The following is an 11,867-nucleotide window of genomic DNA, read 5'->3' on the forward strand; positions in this document are numbered from 1 at the left end:
AGAGAGAAAGAGAGTGAGTGAGGGGGTCGGAACGGGGAGTAGTGGAGGGCCCCGGACGGGCCCATTTTGTCGCGAAATTTCCGGCGCGATTTCTCCGGGGTGCCGGGCATCGTACCCTGGCGACTAGCACCTCGGGACCCTCGCCGATGGGTTTGCCGGAAGCACGGATGACAGAGTCGCGGGAAGGACGAGCAAGGTTAGCCTCTATGGATACTTGGTACGCGAATTGTACGAGAGGTCCCGCGGACGAGTCCAAGGAGCAAAATTCGCGCCGGCTCACGTATATCGATGTCCCGGCTCCTCGCGCTCTCCTTCGCCCTCGCTCGCTCATTCTCATTCTCTCTCACTCTCTCTCTCTCACTCTCTCTCTCTCTCTCCCTCTCTCTGTCTTGCGCGCCTCGTCCTCGGGACTCCCCCACCGCCCCTGCAGGGCAAACCGCGCGCGCGGAGAGAATCCGGCGAGTGGCGCGCTGCCAGTGTGCCGACAGCTTCACGCACGACAGCTTCGTCGCCAAGGTTTCGCAGACGCTATTATTTTAATTTCACCGATAAACGCCGCCCCGCGAGGTTAGCTCCTACGAAGCCACCGCCGTCGCCGCGCCCTTTATCGCATTTAAGCCCAGCGAAGGTAAGCCAAGCCACAATATAAGGGGAGAAGATTAAACGACTTTTTGTCTGGATATGCCGGGTCGTGGAGGGCATGGATCGGTTGCGAGGTGGGTGGGTCGAGTAGTGTCCGGGTGGTCGGGCGGGGTCAGGAGAGAAAGAGGCTGATGAAGAATTGGAGGAGGAGGTAGTAGTAGTAGTAGTAGTAGTAATAATAGTAGTAGGTAGTAGGTAGTAGGTAGTAGGTAGTAATAGCAGTAGTAGTGGTAGTAGTAGCAGTAGTAGTGGTAGTAGTTGTAGCAGTAATAGTAATAGTAGTAGTAGGATCAGTAGCAGCAGCGATCCTCTTGACCTCGAGAGCACCAAAGGGCTAAGCGACGTGGCCATGCCGAGAGTGGAAAGAGGGAATACGCCGGTCTCGGTCGCCGCCATCATGGCAGGGCGTTGCTCTTGCACGCGTTATCCGTTTCTTTTTTTCGCACACGTCCCTCGTAAACGACCACTCGTTCCCTCTGTACCCCGTTGCCACCTCAGCCTTCGCCATCTATCCATCCATCCATCCATCCTCCCTTCATCGTACTCGCTCGTCTGTCGTCCACCCACCCTGCCTTTCCATCATCCTATTGCGAGCTCGAACCAACAGCCAGACGTAAGGTGATTTCCGGCGCAGGAGACAGCATCCGCTATCCGTTGCCATTTTCATCGTAGCGCGATAAGTAGATGTCGAGGGGGACGCGCTGCTCTTTTGTTCGACGACGTGGCCGCCTTGGAATCGCCGAGGCTCGCACGATTTCGCATTGGCGTCCGCCACCTCGCCTCATCTCGCCTCGCATCGCCGCAATCTCAGGCGCCTCCTTTCGAGCGTGTCTCGCGATTTGCGTCCTCGCTTCTCGGCATGTTTTCGAAGCAGGTGTTCCGGCTTTCCTCCCTCGGCACGCAGGGCCAGACCCATTTTGATGTTGTTTTCGAGATGGGGTGGGGAATAATTGACGATCGATTCGCAACGGCCTCGCTATAACCTAACCGCCAAAGGTATGCTAACGTGACCCGATGCTTTCCGGTATATGGGCGTGTAGGCACGTTTCGAGGTTATGTGCGCCATCGACCACGACAGGCATATCGGTGGTTAGAGGCCCTGGCGCGGCGAATGATGAAGGAGGAAGAAGAAGACAGGTTGTTGGCGCCGCGTGTACGTACGCGCACTGGATCAGGTGGTTCTCTCTCTCTCTCTCTCTCTCTCTCTCTCTCTCTCTCTCTCACGCTCACGCTCACGCTCTTTGGATCGAGTGTATCGCAGGTGGTCATCACGACACGGCGTCTATTATTAGACTCCTCGGGCATTTGTCGTGGTGATGCCGCTATCTTTTCCAATGCACAGCAAGCCATGCTAGCGGCAGCGCCCTTATCGCATCTTAAAATACACATTCATGAGACTTCACCTTAACCCTCGACCGAGAACGACCCGTATCCGTCTTCTTTCTTTGTCTTCCACCCTGGCCCACATTTCGAAGCCTAATTTCGAATTGTGACTTTAACCGTACCTTAAGTACGAATGCTTCCATCGTTTTTCCTACGTTTTATTGCCTTAGCATATAGTAAACTCGAGGATTCTTCTTTCTTTCTTTTTATTATTAATATTATTATTATTATTATTATTATTATTATTATTATTGTTATTAATTCTCTTTCTCTTTCACTCTTAAATGCTTCATAATCAAAATATAATAGCACTTGGTAATGAAGAAATTCTTCTCTTTCACACATGCGCGCGTGCGCGCACTAATACACGCACAAAACTTTAAACAAAAGACAATAGTAAGTTGGTCGTACTCCCCTGGAAGCATGTCTAAAGCGGTTAATTTAATATTGATAACTAAAAAGTTTTTAAAACTTAACGTTTATTGATAAGAACGAAGCGTAGAAAGCCATAATCTTTTTGAGGTCGTTTCATCGTTAATTGATTTAATTAAATTATAAATTTATGAGCAGAGAATTTTCTTACAAGCGCAAACATCGATTTATTGATTTGCAGCATTAAAGTTCGTGCGCCGCAAAGTTCATTTTTATGATATGAATTGTAAAGAGAGAAAAATAATAGTTAATGGCTCTATTTATCGTGGGCAATGATATTAAATATAATTCAATTTTCTTCTTAATGACCGAATTAATAATCTTTCATACAAATCCTTTAGATGCAATAAAAGAAAGACGAGATAGAATCAGTTTAAATTGTTTCATAAGAAGCTGTGCTTGCAAATTCATTACATCCGTGGCAGAAATGAGTATTAAGCGATTCTAGAATAAGATAATTTAAAAAAATTTATCATACGTATTATCTCTACGTCTAATCATTTACATGCTTTTAATCTAGCATGCTCGTCTATTTTAATATATACATAATTGTTAATTTATGGTACCTCGTACAGTTTTAAAACAACCATTGTTATTTTCATCCGTTAGGAGAAAATAGTTAGGATATTTAGGTAAAGGGGAGGAAACATTTTTCTAGGGCCAGTGCACGTAATTTCAGTGAATGGCGCGCGAGACTCTGAATGTGTTGAAAGAAACCTCCCGAGGCATTCATTCATCATTTCCTTGGTCGAACAAAAACGCACAAGAGATTACGAGAGAGAGAGAGAGAGAGAGAGAGAGAGAGAGTGAGTGAGTGAGTGAGTGTGAGTGAGCTAGATGGAAGTGGGGCGGGAGGGAGTAAGTGAGTTTACGTGCGGATGGTGAGGTAAGATAAAATAAGAATCGACTGGAAAGTCCAAGGAGTTCAAATTCCATCCTAAAGTAATTTCATAAAAGATATTCCATTCCCATATATTGTTAGCACGCACAGTAATTGCTCGCTCATAATGTAAACACATTTTTATGTCAAATGTCGAATACGTTCGCGCATCTCATGGCACAATTAAACCATTAATAATAACAGACGATTACGATGGCGAAGGAACTGGATCGAGGGTGGGCGGGGGGGATGCTATCCGCTTGCGTAGCATTACAAGCGGCCCCGAGGAGGAGGATTCAGGAAGATTTCTCTTGCAGTATAACTCTGAGGTGTTTGCGATTCCGTCCGTGTCCGTCGACTCGACCACGTGCCGTTGGAATGCGACTTCTTGGGGCTCGCGAGGCCAGCTCAACGGGAAGAAAGCGTCAGGGACGGGGTGGGGCTTTTTGGAGCTAGGTTAAGGTTTCCTCTTCATCTTTCTTTTAATCAGCAACTTTTCTCTAATCCTCAGTCGTAGCTCGGTGTTATCGAGCTGCTTATTATTTCACGCCGCGCTTGATAAAAAGAAGAAAAAAAAGTATTAATGGCTGGGCGCGAGATCGACCGACAACAGCCTCGGCTATTGCTTTCACGCAGGCATTGCTGAATTCCTTTCTTTTCTTTCGCCGAAGATCGTTTAATCGCCGCTCCCGATGGCTACGATTTTTATAACGCCGATCGTTACAATGAATTGCCGAGGTTTTCTCTCCACCACCACCCTCCCCCTTACACCACATTTTCTTTTTATTTCATTTTAATTTGTAGAGAATGATGGGCGATTCCCGAGTGTGTCAGCCTTTTATGAAGATCTGGGATATTAATTCGGCTCGCTCGTCAATGCTTTGATTATTGTGTAATGTAATAAATTGTTGCATAATGAAAGATGTCGACAGTGTTCCTGAAATATACATTAATTCATGAATTCTTAGTAATTCCAAGAGTTTTTGTCGTGCAATATTTTCAGTTTTTTTCTTACAATTTTTAATTTATATAATACATTTTTAATTATAAATATATATGTCCAAGCCGTCGTTTTATTTCTCGATATATTTATGATAAGACTGTAAGATATTTTTAATTTTATATAACCGTCTTTTTGCACTCCGTTAATATAGCATTTACGTCCTAAAGTTGCAACTGCAATGTAAAAAAAAAGATTAAACTGCCTTTCCGGTATCTTATGACTGCCTACTCAGAAGGTAAATTCCCTTTCGTTCGCGGGTTGATAGAACATTATATACGTATAAAACGGATTTCACCTTATTTTTTTATCACTTGCGAATGGTGTTTTAAATTGGAATTCGCAAAGGTGTCTTCCCTTTTAGGGAAAAGTTAAATAGGTATGAATAGTTCTAGATATTTATATAAACGGATGGAGGATAAAATAAACAATAAAACAAAATAATTGCTTATGTGTATTATTGTATTATTATATCGTCTGGAAATGTAGATAATATAATTGATTATCTTATAATCGTAAATTTGCTTTGCAATTATTAAAGATTTCATTTGGTTGGCGAAATATAAAAATTATATCGATTCGATCGCATTATCTAGACAATTTTCGATACGAGGCCTCTCTCTCTCATTGTCGCATTATCTAAAATATTCTATTGGAAATATTATCGTTGGAACTTGTGGAAAACCACGTTAGTTTACTGTATTGTATCTACTGTCAATTAGGTTTTCCGATGAGTAATATTTTGAAAAATTTATGGAAATATCGCATTGGCGGAAAAGAAAACACAATAGAACAAATATATAATTTGTAAAATTTTTAAACGTGTTTTATGAAACCGAATCATGTAAATAAAAGAAAAAAAGAAAAACAAAATAAAAAATCATTCTCCTTGATTCGTCGTTATTTCATTAAAATTTTAATACTCGTGTCTTTGCTTTTGCGAAGGAGTTAATTAGTGACATATTTAAATGGATTTTAAGTACTTGGCAATCATCGGACCATTTAAAAATTTAATTTTTATATGACATAAAACGTTATCGAAGCACCAGTAGGTAATCGTGTATTCTCATATTTATATGTGAAATCGTTGAGTAGCAATTATATATTGCATTATTGTTAAATTCGAATAATGTTTAAAAGTTCGAATTAACACTAGAACTATATATAATTTATTAGACTTTTTTTTTTTAATTGCCATGTCGGTCCTGGAATGTACTTTTTTTAAGTAAATTAAGTGCATTTTAAGAATGTAGTGGCAATTCCACAATATCAAGAAATTATATATATTAACCATAACATATAGCATAACAATTCGGTTAATCGTTAAATTTCAATAAAATCAAGTTATTCTTGTGAAAAATTTAATACAAGTACTGCGCGAAACGGTCAAAAAATAAGAAAAATAGCAGCACAAATGACAAACTTCGTTTATGCTAACGTAAACGTCAAAACAATTGACGACAGACGGTAGTTTATTATATTCTTTGGATGAAAATGTAAATAATATTGTCATGAATCTTGACCGTGAAACTTACATAATATTGTTTTTCGTAATAAACCTTTTTTTTCTCAACCAAAATAAATCAGTCTACGAGCATTAACTGTTATCACAAATAGACTCCATTATATATTCCAGTTGACGTGACTAAACGAAAATACTTGGTTCAAATTGATCGACAAAATGTTTTGACGACTCCCCCCCCCCCAATTCGCTCGAATTTTCACGAGTGACTCGAATGTTTTGCCACCGTGTTCGTAACAACAGGTTTATGAGAAATTCAATAAAAAATCTATATGACGACTTGAATATTGTAAATTTTTAATAAATTCACGATTATCAAGCCCGAATTTCATTACAATCGACCGGCGATGAACTATTATTTTATCTAATCGAATATATCACATTTAACGCAGATTTAAAATAAAAAATTCAAAAGAAAATCCAAACTCAAATCAATCGGATTCTTGGCTTCCAGAACGGTTCTCGTGATAAATATAACGGCGCAGAACAAAAACTCGAGCATTATCGTTTTAAAGGTATACATTACATTCCTCGACTCCGAATCTTTTATCATTTTCAATAAGATTACGTTGTTTTCCCAGTGTGTTCGTGTACTCTCCGGTCGTACGCACCATTCGCGTTGTACCGCAAAAACTGCTTATCCATTTGGCGACGATAAACAATGTTGCGAGCTAAACAACAATCGTTTTATTGACGATTATCGTAACAATAGTAATAACGACAATGACAGTGAGAAATAACGACGATTATATTATTATTAATAATGATTATGATGAAATGTATATAAAGTAATGAAGCGGTGGCATTGCTGATATCTTGGTGCGGATACAAAAAAAAAACCAACTGTTTCATAAAAATGTCAAATCAAATGTCTCGTGTCGGCGCATCAAGTTCGAGGAAACACTAACATATTACTATTATTCTATCATTACGAATAGTAGTCATCCTACTACATTACACCGCCACTACCACCACACTTATCATTGTCTTCGGCTCGGTGTGGCCGTATCGAAGCGTCCAGGAGACGCGAGGGTGGCTTTTAGGTTAGGTTATCGCGGCGCGTCGCGGGCACAGCGGCACCACCGCGGGATGGCCGGGAGAAGGGGTCAATCCATCCCCCTCCCGCGGCCAGAGCACTACCATATATGGTAAAGAAAGCCGGGATTGGACGAGGGTGTCCTGCCCTTATTGGTCGTCGCGGTTGGTCGCGGGGTGGGGAGCGAGGAGTCGCGTGGTAGGGGGACGACGGGCGGCTCTCGCCTCGTATAACACACCGGTGACCGGCCGCGGAGCCGACATTCTCTTATGAGTGACGAGCGTGTTTTCCTTACTGCGGTAGTCGAGTTTTAAAAATTTGCGTGTGAACGGAGACTTGGAGAATAAGAGAGAGAGAGAGAGAGAGAGAGAGAGAGCGAGGCGTGAAGCAAGCACGATAGCAAATATATGTTATATGTACATTTATGTATACATATAATTGCACGTGAGGCAGCTGCTGGGCAGATTTTGTAATAATTCGTTACTTGAGAAAAAGTAAGTTGTTCTCATCTAGAATATAATATTTAAAATCACGAGTTTCCCGCGTTTTTTTGTGACCGTTGCCGTTTTATTTGTTCACTGTGTGAAGAATGGACATTTATTGTGCGGGATCTTTATAATTGCTATTGAATAGTTAGAACAAGCGATATCGAACTTGTGTATGAGGAAAGCAATAAAGGATTGTTTGAGGCGGGGTGAGGGCGTAGCAGGAGGTAAAGAAAGAAAAAGAGTTTGCTTGTACATTAAGCGGATTCTCGTACAAAGTGGGTATTAATTACGAGATCCGTTATGTACGGAGCATTAAAGTCGAGTGTCTGTGTGTGTGTGTGAGAGAGAGAGAGAGAGAGAGAGAGTGTGTGTGTGTGTGCGTGCGTCCGATCGGGTGAGCGACACAACCACTTGGCGATCTAGCTGTGCGGTTATATGGTGCATCCGGTGTGAAGTGATGGATTTTTATCTTCCAATCTGTAATTGCTTTCTCTGCTTTTCGTCCTCTATCCTGCGTCGTCCGTTTGCCGCCATAAAGGGAACTGCGACGACGTGTAATCCCGAGGCTTTCGAAATTGGAATGCGGAAAGACGTGTGCGAGGCTGCGCCATTGTTGCCGTCGCCACTTTTCAATTCATATCGCGTAGTCGAGCGATAGAACTTCCATTTTATGCAACGCGTCCTGTGCGCACTCCGGGAGAATCTTGGTTGCTTAAGGACTCCTCCCCCTGCCCATGAAAGTACATCATCCTCCCTTCAATGCACCTTAAATTCGTTGAGTACTACTTCGATAATAAGTTTCTCGCGATTTGGCTGTCTCCTCGGCATTGACAAGTCATTCTCTCGTAATGTGTTCGCGTTCAGCTACAAGGAAACGCGGTCGCGACCTTGGCTCACCGGGTCCAAGACTGATGGTGTAAGGCCTAGCGAGAAAAGAATCAACATTTCGTGTCTCTGGGGGTCTCTTATTCACCTTCGTTGAAACGTTCGAGGACCAGCGAAATAACGATGTATGCTTCCAGCCAGTTAGAGGAAGAGCGAGAGAGGGAGACAGTCAGCGCTGCCGGCTATCGACCGTTGAAAGCCGGGGCTGGGCGGGGCAGGGTGCGGTTAACGCGCGCGCGCGAGCGCTCGCCTGCTAGCATGTGTGCTGTGCGTGTGCTTGAGCCAGCAGGCAAAACAGAGGGACGCGCCTAGAATATTCCTTACCTCAGCGGTGGCGAGCCGGGGCCCTGTATTTCGGTTTTGCCTTTTTTCCCCTTTGCTTTCTTCTCGCGTTCATATTCTTATTCCACTCTGTCGAGGCTTTTCTCACTCTCTCTCTCTCTCTCTCTCTCTCTCTCTCTCTCTCACTCTGTCTGCGACGTGATACTCGTCAGGACAAAACAAAGCAATAATATGCTCGCTGCCATTTTAATTCCTATATATATATATTGACATTATATTAACATTACTCATATTAGTGAGAGAGAGAGAGAGAGAGAGAGAGAGAGACAGAGAGGGGGGGGGAGAAGAGAAAGAAAAAGAAAATGTAAAAGAAGGCATACAGTGTACTTTCCCTTTTTTTCAGTTAGAATTTTTGAATCTGGCGCGAGTCGGTTGGGACGCACGCTTCGTTGTTCTTGGGCGATGGTTAGTGCTCGAGACGCAAATTGAGTTTAAAAAAAATGCTGAAATTACTTGTTCCAAATAGCACGTTGATAATCGAGACAAGTTTATGGTCGTTTATTCATTTCCTTATAATATTGAATCGTATTTTCTAATCGTTTTATTTACTTGTATAAAGAAAACGAAGAAGAAAAAATTAACAACTGGGCTTAGGATGTTTAATAATTTTCAATTTCAATGATTAAGAGGAAAAACATTTTATCGTTATTGTATTTGAAGAAATTTGATTTTAATTTAGAAAATTGGAAAACCCTAATGAAACTGAAATAAGTATTTGTGTATTAGTATGGGTATTATTAGTAGATAGAATACCTGTCAATCTATTGACATTTAACTTGTCAGGCGTATAAAATATAAATTTCAAAGAACTTAATAATAATAATAATTTTAAAGAAACTAATAACATAAGACTTTTTATCTTACATATTTGTTCCGATGTTTCACATTCCATAATCAATCTAAACGATCTACATTTTTAAACAAAGATAATTGGTGATTTGACATAAATCAATATATTTATGGCACAATTGGATATAACATTCAAAATTGATTATGCATAATAATACTTACATTACTTATACAAGTCTAAGCTTAAAGTATGATAGCGTTTAGGCAAGCATGTGTTGTAGGAGATAAGAAATATTTTCAAAATAATTTTATTTTTATAAATAAAAAGGATCGATTGACATGGCGTTTAATTGAAGCGAAACGTACATCGAAGCATTTCGAATACGAGTAGCGAGTGCTGGTTTATCGTAAAAGAATATTTGAAACGGATAATTTCGAGGATATGGGTGCCTTAGATTTATAAAGATTTGTAGAGAGCCAAGTAAGTCGTGTTTCTAGTGGGAAAAGTCCAGTAGATTTAAAAAGTGTTCATAATTTAATTCGCCATTACTATAGTGTAAATTCCCATTAAACAAGCTTGCAATTAGCGCTATTCTACGATTCTACGATTATTACATTGCGTCAGCGACGATCCGTCGCATAATCTTATATTTAATGACTCGATGTACTATCTGCAAACACAAGTCTTTGATTTCCAACATAAAGCCAACGGTAATTGCGCTGACTAATCAGAGGTGAATTTTTCAGCCCAATTATTATCTGAAACGCGTCTAGATAAACCGTTTGCTCAACCAACGCCGAGGCAATAAATTTCGAGGGGAGCGAGTAAAACTATAAGCGATCACAGAAGAGGGGAGGGGGGAGGGGCGTGGAAAAAAGAAAAGAAAAGAAGAAAAAAAAAAAATTAACGATCCGTTCACATAATGTTGAATTTTATCTTTTTTCCAGGTAGAAGCTCAATATCATCACAATGTGCGACGACGAGGTTGCTGCGCTCGTAGTTGACAATGGCTCCGGTATGTGCAAGGCCGGTTTCGCCGGTGACGACGCGCCCAGGGCCGTCTTCCCCTCGATCGTCGGAAGGCCCCGACATCAGGGCGTAATGGTCGGCATGGGCCAGAAGGACTCGTACGTCGGCGACGAGGCCCAATCGAAGAGAGGTATCCTCACCCTCAAGTACCCGATCGAGCATGGCATCGTTACCAACTGGGACGACATGGAGAAGATCTGGCACCACACGTTCTATAATGAACTGCGTGTCGCCCCCGAGGAGCACCCCGTCCTCCTCACCGAGGCTCCCCTCAATCCCAAGGCCAATCGCGAGAAGATGACGCAGATCATGTTCGAGACTTTCAACACGCCCGCCATGTACGTGGCGATCCAGGCTGTGCTCTCGCTTTACGCATCCGGTCGTACCACTGGTATCGTCCTCGACTCCGGCGACGGTGTCTCCCACACTGTGCCAATCTACGAGGGATACGCTTTGCCCCACGCCATCCTCCGTCTCGACCTCGCCGGGCGCGACCTTACCGACTACCTCATGAAGATCCTCACGGAGCGCGGATACTCATTCACGACGACCGCCGAGCGTGAAATTGTCCGTGACATCAAGGAGAAGCTTTGTTACGTCGCCCTTGACTTTGAACAGGAGATGGCCACCGCTGCCTCCTCGTCGAGCCTCGAGAAGAGCTACGAGTTACCCGACGGCCAAGTCATCACCATCGGAAATGAGCGCTTCCGTTGTCCCGAGGCACTATTCCAGCCCTCGTTCCTGGGTATGGAGGCCTGCGGCATTCACGAGACGACCTACAACTCCATCATGAAGTGCGACGTCGACATACGTAAGGACTTGTACGCCAATACGGTGCTCTCCGGTGGTACCACCATGTACCCTGGCATCGCCGACAGGATGCAAAAGGAGATCACCGCTCTCGCCCCCTCGACCATGAAGATCAAGATCATCGCACCACCCGAGAGGAAATACTCCGTATGGATCGGAGGCTCGATTCTCGCCTCGCTTTCGACCTTCCAGCAGATGTGGATCTCCAAGCAGGAGTACGATGAGTCAGGTCCGTCCATCGTGCACAGGAAGTGCTTCTAAGCTGTGCCCGCGCGGAGATGCCCGGCGTCAGGAGGAGTGTAAGAGGACAGACAGACGGACACAGCAACATGAGACGAGGAGAGACGGGGAGAGAGAGAGAGAGAAAAGAGAGAGATCAACAAAAAAAAAAGAAGAGCTAGCGCCTTCTTCAATCATCCTATTCCTTCCATTTCAACCCTTTCGCATCCCTATACACACGTATTCATAAAACATAAGATCACATTTTTCTCATTACCTGTCATTCGCCAATTCCGACCGCTCGTCGTTCCCTTCTTCCTTTCACCCTCCATTCCCTTCTAAAGTCGACAAAAAAGAGAAAAAGAAAGAGATACGGAGAGAGATAGAGAGAGAGAGAGAGAGAGAGAGA

At 43.0% G+C, this 11,867-nt stretch overlaps 1 protein-coding gene across 2 annotated transcripts; it reads left to right on the plus strand.

Moving 5' to 3' along the window:
- Positions 1 to 464: 464 nt before the first annotated feature.
- On the plus strand, positions 465 to 11,867 carry LOC105359224 (actin-5C). 2 transcript variants are annotated; one of them, XM_011495752.1, is made up of 2 exons: positions 465 to 628; positions 10,348 to 11,867. In XM_011495752.1, the coding sequence occupies exon 2, from the start codon at positions 10,370 to 10,372 to the stop codon at positions 11,498 to 11,500; it is 1,131 nt and encodes a 376-aa protein (XP_011494054.1). In that variant the 5' UTR covers positions 465 to 628; positions 10,348 to 10,369; the 3' UTR covers positions 11,501 to 11,867. The 2 variants fall into 2 exon arrangements, with proteins under 2 accessions (XP_011494054.1, XP_011494055.1); XM_011495753.1 differs by lacking the exon at positions 465 to 628 and adding an exon at positions 7,155 to 7,389.

Source organism: Ceratosolen solmsi, unplaced genomic scaffold (assembly GCF_000503995.2).
Source record: "Ceratosolen solmsi marchali unplaced genomic scaffold, CerSol_1.0 scaffold11, whole genome shotgun sequence".
Classification (NCBI taxonomy): Eukaryota; Metazoa; Arthropoda; class Insecta; order Hymenoptera; family Agaonidae; genus Ceratosolen; species Ceratosolen solmsi.